Genomic DNA, 14,568 nt, shown 5'->3' on the forward strand with positions numbered 1-14,568 from the left:
ATTTGCCAGGTGATGGAACCAGTGGCCATGATCTTCGTTTTTTTTTATGTTGAGCTTCAGACCATATTTTGCGCTCTCCTCTTTCACCCTCATTAAAAGGTTCTTTAATTCCTCCTCACTTTCTGCCATCAAGGTTGTGTCATCTGCATATCTGAGGTTGTTGATATTTCTTCTGGCAATCTTAATTCCGGCTTGGGATTCATCCAGCCCAGCCTTTCGCGTGATGAATTCTGCATATAAGTTAAATAAGCAGGGAGACAATATACAGCCTTGTCGTACAATATACAGCCTTCTATGCTTAGGCAAGTGCAATGCTGCCTGTGGCTCTGGAGGGGAGGTTGTAGCCCCTTGGTTAAGGGTTTCCCTTTGAAGGGATCCAAAAGGAGTGGCTTCTGTCTGACACCCAGGCAGCGTCTAGGTCATAGCACTCTTTCAAGGGGGACCCCTGGGGGTGGATACTCCTATTCAGGGCTTTTTTTGCAGCCAGAAGTCACTGGAACTCAGTTCTGGCATCTCTCAGGTGGGTGCCTTTGCCATTATAAGAAAACAAGGGAGGTATTCATAGTGAGTTCTGGCACCTCTTTTTCTAGAAGAATAGCAATGCCTCTATTTGATGTAGCCCCCACCCCCAAGATGTGGTTTACCCCCAGATGCACTCCCTGCAGATGTGCTCGGCTGGAATAATTGACTTCACTCAATACTGATGCCAAACCATTCACATCTGTAACCAATAAAATTGTGGCCGAGCTGAACCCAAAAACTAAATGCTGCTGTCTTGACTGGTTATTCATTACCCTAGGGAACTGTGAGGTCACAGGGCACACAACCACCAGACCTGGTAGGACAACCAAGTAGGTCACCACATAGGGCCAGATTTGTGTTTTTCTCCATTCTCCTCTCTTGCAAGGATAGTGCGGACACTGCCCCACTGTGCCCTACTTGCTGGGCTCCTTTCTCATTTGCTTTGATTGATAAAAATAATAATAATGTGACTATCAATTTCACTGAATGGACATGACAATGTGACACCATTCTTTATGCAGTGAGACAGATAGCAGGGGATTGCAAATTCTTACCTTCTTGCTTGCCATTCACGATGTCAATAAAAACCCCAGGCTCTTAGCCAACATCACCCTGGGCTACAGCATCTACGAGACCAATTTTGATGGAAGAATGACTTCGGATGCCCTGACAGATCTGCTTGCTGGTGGGAGAATCAATATACCAAACTACAGCTGTGGAAGGCGGAGAAAACTGCTAGCTGTCCTTGAACGGGGTGAATCCGACATCTCCATGCACATTGCAGGCATGTTGGGCATCTACAAAATCCCACAGGTAAGAATGGGCTTCAAGTTAGGCATACCTGACATCTTCCTCCCCATGAAAAAAAAAGTAATGCTAAGGATAATGTAACTGGTTTTATTCCTTACTTTATAATGTACACCACTTTGAAACACTGCTTTTCATGAATGAGAAAGCATATAGAAATGTTTTAATAAATAAATTGTGGGAAATGCTCCAAACTCAGAGAAAGGGGGTCAAAATGGCAAGTGTAAATGAGTGTGAAGTGTTGCAGATGGGGGGCAAGAAAGAAATCCCAATTTTACATATATACTCATAATTAAACGATGGAGCTTGTTGTCCACAGGTAGCAGCAATGGACACTAACTTGGACGACTTTAAAAGGGGATTGGGCAAATTCATGGAGGAGGAGAAGGCTATCATTGGCTACTGGCCATGATGACCATGCTCCTGTCACCACAGTTTCTGGAAAACACAAGAGCAGAGAGTGCTATTGTTTTCAGCGACTGCTTGGTGTTTCCCACATGCATCTGATTGGCCAGAATGAGAACAGGATCCTTGCCCCCCCCCATTGACTCTTTCTTAACTGCTTACAAACTATTGCAGTTAAGTGGTATGTACATAGCTTAAACAGAAATAAAATGTTTCATTTCAAATAAGTTAGAGGATGATAATTAAATATGTCTTCTTTCACATAGAAGTATCCAATCTTTGTCCTGAAAAGCAAAGCATCAGTCTCTCTCTCCCTTATCTCTCCAGCTCAGTTCTGGCTTTGTTCTTCATGATAAAAAACAGTCCCCTTTTGTCAACTCAATGGTCCCAAATGAAGAAGCTCTGTACGATGGGGTGGTCCAACTCCTCCTGCACTTCAGATGGACATGGGTGGGCCTCTTTGCTTCAGACAATGGCAATGGAGAAAAGTTCTTGAGCACTTTGACGCCTAAAATGAGCAATAGGGAAATTTGTGTTGCCTTCACTGAAAGAGTACAACGGAAAACTTCCTTGTGGTTTCCTCATGAACCATCTCCCTTGTGGAGACAAGTCAATGTATTTGTTTACTATGCAGAATCTCAGTATGGATTTTTTGTCATCGTAGAGGTACAATCTTTCTTTGAAAGGACACAAACTGGGGGGAAAGTCTGGATCACCACAGGTCTTCAGGATATAATCATGTCATATGAGACGGAAGCCTTCCGGCATGCCCATGGTTCTTTGTCCTTTGTAATAAAGACCAAAAAAAGCAGGAGAATTGGCCACTATGAACCAATACCTACTGTTTCTTGGCAGAAAGCATTTACATGTTCATATTCAGAGCAACCCTTGTCCGTGAGGAGTTGGGAAAAATGCAGGGAGAAGGAGCATCTGAAGATGCCAAGGCAGGAGATGATTGAAGAGATCCACTCCCAAGACAGTTATATCACTCACTACATTGTCCAAGTCGTGGCTCAGGCCTTGAATGCAGCCTATTCATCCAGATCAAAGCAGAGGTTGATGGTGGGTGGAGGAGACGAGATGGAACGTCAAAGTCTACAGCCATGGCAGGTATGGCCTCTCACTTTTGAAGATTGTGATTCATTAACACAGCTCTGGAATGATCCTGATAGGAACATAGGAATCTGCCTTACTTCAAAGCAGACCATTGGTCTATCTAGCTTAGGATTTTCCACGTTGGCTGTCTGCCTGTGGTTCTCCAGAGTTTCTGAAAGGGAATATTTCCCAGTCCAACTGGAGATTCAATCTGTGGCCTTTTGCATTCAAAACAGATGCTCTACCGAGTCCATTGTGCCTTTCTGCCCATTATCCCGCAGTCAGAATCAAGCATTGTGGCGGTGTATTTTATTCATTTATTTCTACAAATTTCTGAAAATGTATAAGCCACCCTTCATCATACCTGAGGGCAGTTTCCAGGAATACATTGAAATGCAATGAACAAATCATATGTTTAAATAATCCAATAACATTGTTTTCACCTGCTGGCAGAAACCTACCAGAGTCCTGCCTCCCAGAGACTCATAAGGCAAGGAGAAACTGGAACGATGGGGAGCAAACAACAGAAATGGCCCTCTCATGCCTCAGAGCCACAAAACCAGTGTGACATTCCGGCATACAAAAGTACCAGCCACAAATTGGCAGGCGTCACAACATAGAGAGCACCATAGAGCTGTTTGGACCATTGATCTGAGTCTGCAGTTATCTACCTATTTTAGACTACTTAGATCACAACCATGTGTTATACCCAGGGCTGCCTCTGAAGACAGTGCAGAAACTTCAGCTGGTGTCAGATTCAGCAGACAGGTTACTCACCAGGGCTAGATGGTTGGAGCAATGGTCCAACCACACTGGCTGCCAGTTGGTTTCTGGGCCCAATTCAAAGTGTTGGTTTCCAGTTATAAAGCCTTAAGCAGAGATTGGGGGTTTGTTGCTTTGTTGATAAGTGACTTTGGGTACCCTGTGCAAGATAAAGCAACTACCGTATTTTCCCATCTATAAGACGCCCCCATGTATAAGACACCCCCTATTTTGGGGGACTCCAAATTAAGAAAACACCCCTCAGAACTACCCGTGTTTTAGACGAGCCCCACTTTGAAACCCAATTTTTGGTAAAAAAAAACAACCCTAGTCTTACACATGAAAAATACGGTAATTTTAAAAATAAACAATAATATGAATAACAATAATTATTAGCAGTTTGTACATGACATTTCTTGGGAATTCAAAAAAGTCACCAAATGCAGTTTTGAAAGGTCAAAACATAGAATAATAGAGTAACAGAATTGTAGAATTGGAAGGGACTCCAGACATCATCTAGTCCAACCTTCTTCAATGCAGGGATCCCAACTAAAGCGTCCATGACAGATGGCCATCCAACTGCTGCCTTAAAATATCCAAGGAAGTAGATTCCACCACTTTCTGACAGAGTCCATTCCATTATCAAATAGCTCTTACCATCAGAAAGTTTTTAGTTTAGCCAGAATCCCCTTTCTTGTAACTTGAAGCCATGGGTTCAAGTCCTACCCTCCTGAGCAGGAGAAACCAAGTTTGCTCCATCTTCCATGTGGCAGCCCTTCAGATATTGGAAGATGGCTCTCATATCTCCACTCAGGAGAATCTGGATGTAAAATGAATATGGGGCTGGGTTTTTTTTTACAAAATTTAATAAGCAGTCTAAAACTAGACCTAACTCAGAAAACATGAGGGAATTAAATTCAGAGATTCAAACACTACCATTCTGGATTATCATTAGACATCAATACATTTACAAACTTTTGTGTTACAAATTCATCCACGGAGCTCCAAAATTGCTTTGCTCCGAGGGAGCCCTATGATAAATGGAAGGAATATCCAACCAATTTTTTTCTACCTCCAAACTTCCGTATAATCTATGACTACCAGAGCCCTAATGCAACTGGATTGACATTTTCATCGTTTCCTTTAGAAAAAGAGACCCTGTAGTAGAAATTGGAATCCATCCCTTGAACAACATTGTGTTCCACCTTTAATAAATCCATATTGACAATTTTTTTCACTAAATTTCCCAAAACCATTACCTGTCTTTCCCAATATATGCAATAATACTGACTTTGGTCATTGACTAAATGTTGAAGCCAAATGAGGGGACTTTAGCGTGCATCATAGTCCCTAGGAGTCCAGATGAAAGATGTATTGGCCCTTATTCAAAAGTGATTAGGGTGCAGACGCAGCAAGGATAAATTATCCAAAGTGGTTTCACATTATCTCAGAGCTGGAGTTTCCTCTGTTCTAGCTTCATTCATTCTTGAAAGGAGTCAATCTGTCTTCTGATACTTCAGCTGATGGACAGTATTTGGATGAGAATGGGGCACTGGCCATTGACTTTGATATTGTGAATTGGGTGCTGTTTCCAAATAATTCGCATGCTAGTGGGAAGATTGGGAGCATAGAGAGACAGAAGTCCTCAAATATAAAGTTCACCATTAACTCGGAAGGAACTGTATGGCCCACGGTGTTTAAGAAGGTAGGATAAATTTATTTAACCTTTAAATATATGTGATTTCTGCTACACTCTAATAGCTAGTTGAACAGTACATATGAGGCTTTCATTGCAATCCTAGACACTTCCTGGAGCCAAGTCCCATTGAGCTTAATGGACCCCACTCATATTTAAGCACAACTGCATAAACCAGTAGCAGATGTGATGGCAGCTTTATCAGGACTTGTTTTAGTGCTGCATTTTGTGGGAGTGTTTTATGATTGCTTCTTCAAAGATCATGAAGTTAGGCTCTTGTTCTTTGTATCTTTCATGCTGCCTCGATCATCTGTATGTATAGAAAAAGGAGGCATTCATGTTAAAGGAAAGCAGCAGATACACTAATGAGTTTTCATGGCCATGCTGCTCTACAAAAAAGAAAAAGGAATCACAATTGGAAGTAAAGGTGCCTTTTCCTGGATCCTTCCCAAACTCAACAATCCATTTCCTAATGCATTCTCCTCAATTCTCCTTCTCTTCCTTTCCAGACCACGCCTCATGCAAGATGCACAGAGAGCTGCCACCCAGGATATGCCAAGCAGATTCAGGAAGGGAAGCCCCCGTGCTGCTATGATTGTTCTCCCTGCTCAGAAGGGACCATCTCCACTCAGGAAGGTAGGACATGACATCATTGGAAAGGGCCTTCAATGGGAGGGTGGGGTAAATATCTGAGCCAGCCTGAACAATCATGTTTGTGATGGAACACCATGAACGGAATGCCTCATGAATGGAATGCCTCTCTGGTTTCTCATTTATATACTGATCACCTCTCACCACTGCTTAATTATCTTGGCTTGAAGGGCACCAGCAGTCGGTATTTGAGTCTGCCATTCCTCCAGCCGGAAGGCTGTCCTTTTGCTTGGTTTTCGGAGGATCAAAGAGCAACAACCGGAGGAAGCAGTTTCCACTAGATGGAAACTGTTCCCGCCTCCTTCAGCAATATATGCATGCACCACCCATCAGATAAAGGGTGGAAGACCGTCTGCCTTGCTTAAGCTCCCAATTGTACCTTTGAAGCCCCACCGACACAACTGACAAAAATTGCTTCGCCATTCCCTGTGTGCTCTCAATAGAAGCAACTAGGAAACATTTCACAGAGAAAACTTTTTGTTTAAAAAGATTATTTATTAATTTTTCCACAGAAAAGAAATCTTTACCTATTTTAACATAAACTGTTACTTTACTTTATCGGTTGACTTCCCATCCTCCTTCTCCATGGTTTCCATCTTTACCCTTAAATGCTGGATATTTCACCTATACTATTCAGTACATCTGTATTTGTTAACCTATATGTCATAGTAATTCACACTGTTGCTCATATTTCATGTCCTTCTTGCATTTTCATCTTGCTAAAGCAGTTCTTTAAGACTGGAAACATTTTACTGATTATTTAAAGGGTGTGGTTTTTTTGTCATTTTGGTCTCTGATCTTTTCTGTCATTCTTGCCAGTTCCAAATACTCCATCTTTTTCAAAAGCCAATCTTCCTTTGGGCATACAATATTCTTCATGCTGCCACCATTGAGTGCATAAATAAGTTAACCAGGTTTTTGGGAATAATTCCTTTAACAAAGCTTCAGGTTTATAGGGAATCATCAGCTCCTCCCCATCAGCTGAAACATTTTTAAAATCTCATATATCTTTCCCCAGTACCCTTAGCCTTTTTGCAAGTCCGCCACATTTTGCACTTCCAACACATACTTAGTTTAATACATTTTGGCCAGCTTTTTTGTCCTTTTGATATATACTATATATAAATCATCTTCGTATAATTTTATTTTAAAGTATAACAAGCAGTAAATCTTAGATTACTCTTCCACAACTCCTATGAAGGCATTTCTATTTTGTTTTTCCTTTATTTGGGGGATGAATCCATGGATTGAAACTTCTCTACCAGTGAACACAGTGTTCTTTCTTGATCTCTCCCATATGCCAATAATTTTGCACAATTGTAACAACATCCAGACTGCTGTAGGTGTATGACTTATGTTAGCATACTGAAGTCTCTTTTACTCTATGCAGATGCCAATGAATGCACCAAATGTCCAGAAGATAAGCATCCAAACAAGGACCGCGATCAATGTGTCCCCAAAGCAATCAACTTCTTGTCCTATGAAGAATATTTGGGGATCCTCCTGGCTTCCGTTGCCCTACTCTTATCCTCAACCACAGGCTTTATTTTGGGAATATTCATGAAATATAATGAAACTCCCCTAGTCAAGGCCAACAACAGAGACCTCTCCTACATCCTCCTCTTCTCCCTCCTGCTCTGCTTTTTGTCCTCTTTCCTCTTCATCGGCCGGCCAAGGAAAGTCACCTGTCTTCTCCGACAAATGGTCTTCAGCATTGTCTTCTCATCTGCCGTCTCTTCTGTGTTGGCAAAAACCATCACTGTGGTTCTGGCCTTCTTGGCCACCAAGCCTGGAAACAGGCTGAGGAAATGGCTGGGCAAGAGTCTGACCAACTCCATTGTCATTTCCTGTTCCACTGTCCAAGTTGTCATCTGCACCACCTGGCTGGGACTTTCTCCTCCATTCCCAAACTCTGACATGAGTTCCTTACCTGGAGTTATAATCTTGCAATGCAATGAAGGGTCTGTGGCCATGTTTTACGCTGCCCTCGGCTACATGGGCTTCCTTGCTGCCATCTGCCTCACAGTGGCTTTCCTAGCCAGGAAGCTTCCTGGGGCCTTCAATGAAGCCAAGCTGATCACCTTCAGCATGCTGGTCTTCTGCAGTGTTTGGGTGTCCTTTGTGCCCACCTACCTGAGCACCAAGGGAAAATACATGGTAGCCGTGCAGGTCTTCTCTATCTTGGCTTCCAGTGCTGGGCTTCTGGGCTGTATCTTCATATCCAAGTGCTTTATTATTATAATGAAGCCCGAACTGAACACAAAGGAGTACCTGACAGCAAAAAACTAAACAGAGAGAGTGAGAGAGATTATCCATCTTTCCTTTGGTGTGTATTAAAAGCATTGTTAATCATTTTCAACAGGTGATGCTGAATTTTTGTGTTTCCCTAGGGAGTTCAGGAGTTCAGTTGTTTAAAACTGCCATTTTCCTCTCAGTATGACACCTCATTCACTTTGCTCAGTCGATGTTTTACCTTTCAGCATCACTGCCTTCTCACTTTAGTCACTCTGCCCTTACTATTCCTCAACTGTCTCATGGTTCTGAGTCCTGGAAGACCTGCTCCCTCCTTTGCCATTTTGGCATAGTCCATCATCTTAGTTATCCATTCTTCTTTTGTTGGTACCTTCTCTTCTTTCCAGTTCTGGACAAGCCGCATTATTGCCTTGGTAATTATTCTCCTGTTAATCCAAGTAAAAAGGCTTCTGGGTTTTTTTTTGGCAAAAGTTATTTTTATTTTATTTTTAATTCATTGTACTGTATATTATTTCCAAGAAGTCTTTTACTATTCTGCAAGACCAACACATATGATGAAAAGTACCTTCCTTGTCCTTATGTTTCCAACATACATTTTATATACTTTTATACACTTTTGCTAATTTTACCAAACTCAAATACCAATAATACATCATCTTCATGTAGTTTTCTTTCAGTGAACAGCAAGCCATAAATTTTAAATCCCCTTTCCATAACTTCTCCCATAAATTAAATGGTATATTATAACCTACATCCTTTGCCCAGCTGGACCTTGTTTTCTCAACTGGGCAGGAAGAGGGTGATCTGAAAGTGGGGGACATTGACATCAGTCCCTTGTCAAGTTGACATGACTTCCAATTGAAAACGAGGCTATCAGCAGCTTTTCTGTTTGGCAGAGGCAGGGGTTTCCAGATGGCTGCTGGGAGCGATAATTAAACAAAATCTGGAGGACACAATGTTAGGGCCCCCTGTTCTAGAATGGTAAACATTCAAAACACTTGGAGAAATGAAAAATCTTGGTTTAAGAGTGAGCATTTAAAAGAAGAACTCTGCCCTAGTTAAAAATGAGAAGCAGGCTGACATGACCTCACCTTGTGCCTGTTCCAATGCTCCACTTTGGCACAAGACACAGTCACTTCCACTCCATCCACTGAAATCACTCTTAGGCCAACATTCGGCAGTGGGAGGGGGGTGCCCCTGGCCTGGCGTTGGAGGATCACATCCATGCAGAGATGGTCATTGGGCTGGATTGGGACTTCATCAGCCGATTACAACTCTGCTCTGAGATCTTCAGTGGTGGCTCCTTTGTTACTGAGCCAAGCTCAAGGTTTTACGGACGCTCCTAACACCTTGGGAAGAGTTGATTTGAGGAATTGTCATCTTCCCTATATATTCACTCATCTGCTTTAGTTTGAAAAACTGGCATAATTGTTGGTGCCCAGGGCTTTTTTTAAAGAAAGAAAAGAAGGTGCTTGCACTCACCATGAAGTTGTTTGGGGTGGGGGGAGTACTGCGCATCCTTGAGTACCCCTAGAAAATAGCACTGCTGGTGCCACACAATGCTCATTCTGGACAGGGGGAAATTGATCCCTTCCTGTGGCAGCACCTACACTTTGCCACATTCCACCTTTTGACACCTTCACTGTATTCTTTTTGATGCCTGGGAAAACAATTTTTATTGAGGGAAGTCTGTTTAGATGTGTAGAAGTTGACATGTTCTTTAATCTATCTTTGGCTTAACCTTTTTCTTAATAATATTTTGGATTTCCAAATAGATCTTCTTTATCTTCTCTTTTCCCAATAAATTTATTATTATTCTTGTAGGGGTTTTTGTACAAGAAAGTGGTATGTGAAATTTGTTTAAAATAAAAATAGAGATTTAGGCCACATCATGGAGGTGGATAAGGCTATATACAGCTACTAGCCCTTATGAAGATGGCCTCACTCCACTGTTTGAGGCAGGAAGACTCAGTTGTTGGGAATCCCATGTAGGGAAAGGGATGCTGCACTGACCCCTTCCTTGTGGCCTTCCCATTGGGGCAACTGGTCGTCCATTTTGAGAAGAAGATGCTGGACTTTATGGGCCTTTCGCCTGATCCAGTTTCAGGGCTCTTCTGATGTCAATCATGTTCAGCCAAACTCAACTTTCTCCTGATTTGTACCTTGTCAGTCTCTTGAGTCAACATGTTTTTCTCCTGCTCTGCACCTGCTCCCAGAGGAGACCTTTCTTCCCCTTACAATTATCAGAACCACAGTGATCTATTCTTATCCCCCATGAACACCCTTCGAATGCTGCCTTTGGGAACAATAACGCAAACATCACAATCAAGAGCAGTAGGAGCTTATTTACTCCACCATGCCTGAAAAGTTTGATATATAAAATATCTTGTGTGCCACAGAGGCCTTGCAGTCAAGATATACGTCAGGTGAAAGGGTGTAGGAGATAAGTCCTTGTGTAGCTTAATCAGAACATAGGAAGCCGCCTTCTAGCTTAGTACTATCTACTGACTGGTGGCAGCTCTCCAAGTAGAGGACATCCTTAGCCCTACCTGGAACAGTTGGGTGAGGTTGAACCTGTCACTTTTGGGTGCAAACAAGTGCTCTACCACTCCGTTATATCATGTCCTCTTTGTCTCTGAAGCTAGAGCTGGACACATCTTTGCAAGAGTTTAGGCTTCTTCTGATTAGCTGGCTGTGGAGTTGAGAGGAACAATCAGTAAAGAAGTGTAGCTGGTGGATTCAGAATGATAACACTGCTCTTGTTGCTCCCTCTTGTGACCTACGGGATGCAGCAGAAGGCAAAATGCTCACTGAATCTGATCAGGGATGTCAATTATGCTGTGAATTATTACAGGCCAGGAGACCATCTCATTAGTGGAATCGTATCTTCAAAATTCATTGGAAATCGTTTGCCCTTCACCTTCTCCAAAACCCCTTTTAACTTTGTTGATGCGTGAGTAATATATTGATGCGTTTCTTCTACACTCAATGCACTTGATGCACGTGGGTCAGCCCCTCTGAGATGAAAGTGACTGAAGCTAGGGTGGGTCGCTCCTGGAGACCTATGGGCTCCTAGAGGTCGATGGAGGTCTCTGGGGTGTGCCTGTTGCAGGTTTTCTGTATTTAGCAAATGACATTCATTCTTTCATTGTGTCTCACGGAACCTTGGAGTATTTCTTGGCATGAAAACTGTGGAGTTCTCCCACTCTCAACCCAATAAAATCTTATGGCCCCAGGACTGAGCCACTACCCTCACCTGGAGATGAACGGGAGATTGCTTCTCTCACTCGAAAAGTGAATGTTGAAAGGCAGGCTTGTCCTTTATAGCTGGGTGCAATGATAGATGGGGAACACAATGTTCAATGCACAATTATTTTCCCAGGCACAAAGCAATCTATGCAGCTGAAAACTGTAACTCTCTACTATGCTTAGGCAGGTGCTCTTCTCATGCTTTGATTCCAAACATGCCAACCATTTAATGGGAAGCAATGTTTGTGAGATATATAATGCCTGGAGAAGACCTTAGATACAGTGGTAGCTACTAACCACTGGACAAAGTTGAGCCAGGCTTCCCAAATCTTCCCTGAGCCCATGGAGTGGAGGATTCTAAGCCCTTGAATGCTGTTGCGTCTCCCAGGCTGCACACCTGGTCCTTCAGGGACACAGTTACCCCATTCAGGACCAAGACCCACACCTGCCCAGCCCCTGTCCCCCCAAAACAGTTCTTCTGCCTTGTCAGGATTCAACCTCAATCTGTTAGCCGTCATCCATCCTCCAACCACCACCAGACACTCACACAGGACATTCACTGCTTTCATTGGTTCCGATTTAAATGAGAGGTAGAGCTGAGTATAATTTGCATACTGATGAACACCCAGCCCAAACCCCCGATGGTTTCTCCCAGCAGCTTCATAGAGATGTATTTTTAAGAGTTTAGTATACTAGAAGTATTTTAGAAATCCTTAAGATATTTAGCAGGGAGAGAAGAGAGTAACTGCTCATGGAGCCATCTAAGACCGGAAGTGTCGAGTCTCAGAAATGAGGAGCCATCAGCAACTGTGTTTGGCTCCATTCCCTGGCTCCTCCCAAAATGTCATGTGATGTCATGTGATGTCATGCGTGTGATGTCATATGTGAAACCGTCCTCCTCAATCTTAGGCGTAAGTTTTTCTGTATTTATTTATTAAACTTATATGCTGCCATTCATCCTAAAATATCAGGGCAGTTCAGAGAATAAAATACAGTTGGAGCCTCTGCCACTGGAGCTGGTGGTGGGTTCAGGGGGCTGGTTTGTGTGCTGGTTTTTTCTCCACTCTCCTCTCCTGCAAAGACACCATGGGCATTGCCTACTGTTGTCTGATTACTGGGCTCCTTTACCATTGGGTTTGATTTACAAAAAAAAAAAGAATGTGACTTTCAATTTCACTGAATCGAACACGTCTATGTGGCATAATTCTTTTTGCAGCTCTGTGAATAAGAGGGCATGGCAAATTCTTAGCTTCTTGCTGGCCATTCAGGATGTCAATCTTAACCCCAGGCTCCTACCCAACATCACCCTGGGCTACAGCATCTATGAGACCCATTTTGATGGAAGAACCACTTCTGATGCCCTGACAGATCTGCTTGCTGGTGGGAAAATCAATATCCCAAACTACACCTGTGGAAGGCAGAAAACATTACTGGCTGTTCTTGAACGGGGTGAATCCGACATCTCCATGCACATTGCAGGCATGTTGGGCATCTACAAAATCCCACAAGTAAGAATGGGCACACCTGACATTTGTCATCTCACAAAACAACAAATTATGCTGAGGATACTTTGAGCAAATTGAGCAAAATGATAGTAAAAAAGGAACGTAATGCTAAATGTACAACTGCTTCAATATAGATATTCTTCAATGTGCATTAACGCATCAATAAATAACCGATCTCCCCCCCTCCCCATCTACAAATAATGTAATAAAAAGCCATGCTAAAGGTGGAATAATACTTGGAGGTGACTTCAATGGTATGATTTCATCTATGGTTGACAGATCTCAAGCAAGGCAATCTAGCCAATACCTTTAATAGAATAATGGAAGAAAATAGCTTGATAGATATTTGGAGAATCTACTATCTTCATGATAAAGATCTCACTTTCTATTCTCATGTCTACAATTCATATTTCCATAGAGATTTTCTCTCATTGCTTCATGCCCAGTAGCAAAGATAACTAAAACTGAAATCCACCCAATGACTTATGCTGATTATGTCCCAATATTGCTAAAGATACAACTTGCAGAAACTCGATATGACAAATTATTATGTTTGGACAACTACGTCTTGCCAATTGAAAGAGTTAGAAATGTGCCAAAATATTACTCTAGAGGTAGCCTGGCCAGTAAGCTGGGATGCAGCAGAAACCTATAGTTGTGCAATATTGATACAAAAAATATCTGAAGAATGGAAAATGTTTACCCCAAAAGAGAAATATTTAATTCATAAAAAATCATTTTTTAAAAAAGTTAATAAGCAAAGACCAGATCCGGGGTCAATGGAGAAATGAAATAAGATTGGTATACCAAAAACTTCAAACTGAAAAATGGAAGACAATGCATTGACTCAGGCATACCACAATGGTGGCTTGAAAATAGCCATCTAAATTACTTTCATATCAACTATAATATAGGCAAGCAAGAATCTTAATAGTATGTATAAGACACAAAAATCAACTACTTCCTTAGAAATAGCAAACTTTTTTCTAGTGGTACTCACTGGTACACGGTACTTGCACTACAGCCCCGCCCCCAGTCTTGGCTTCTATAGCAAGTGTGTGAGGAGGGCACACCTTTTCTCCTGCCCCCATGGCTGTGGGCCCATCCTACTACCAGCCCTGGTGGAAGCACTTCCTCCTCATTCTGTGGCAGCACAGCTGCAGGAAGGTGCCAGGCTGCTGCTGCACCAGTCACCACCATTCAGGCAGCTCTGCAGCCGGTGGAAGTTGCTGTTGGATTATCACCCCCCGGGACCACTGCCAGCATCCCGAAGCACTCCAGGGCGATTACTCCGGTGGTCATCCTCTGGCTGCCGTTCAGGAATCCTCCTTCAGTCCAGAGAGACTGATAATTAAGCAACTTCGCTCTTATGAGAAAAGCACACTAATTCCCTTCTACACAAAACATCAGAAGGAAAAGGCAGTTCGTAGATTTCATCTACTTTATTAAACTGCATACAAAACAACACGCATGGCTGGCTGTCTCAAACAGCCCAGCCTGTGAGTACTACAACGCAACACTGCTTCAGTCCAGAAGCGGAAGGGACGAACGTAACTCCACCCCGGTTACGCTGAAGACAGTCTGAGAAATGACTCACACTTCCTTTCTCACGCTGTGAGACAT

The 14,568-nt window shown here is 42.6% G+C and overlaps 1 protein-coding gene across 1 annotated transcript in view; it reads left to right on the plus strand.

Moving 5' to 3' along the window:
• Positions 1-14,568, plus strand: part of LOC308579718 (vomeronasal type-2 receptor 26-like) — a gene marked incomplete at its 3' end in the record, with an annotated part of 43,399 nt that overhangs the window by 22,403 nt on the left and 6,428 nt on the right. Inside the window, exon 4 of the mRNA XM_081180650.1 lies at positions 5,797-5,923. Coding sequence (XP_081036776.1) covers positions 5,797-5,923 — 127 coding nt within the window. The remainder of the gene's footprint in view (positions 1-5,796; positions 5,924-14,568) is intronic.

This window comes from Podarcis bocagei (genome assembly GCF_964188305.1).
Source record: "Podarcis bocagei genome assembly, chromosome: 2".
Classification (NCBI taxonomy): domain Eukaryota; kingdom Metazoa; phylum Chordata; class Lepidosauria; order Squamata; family Lacertidae; genus Podarcis; species Podarcis bocagei.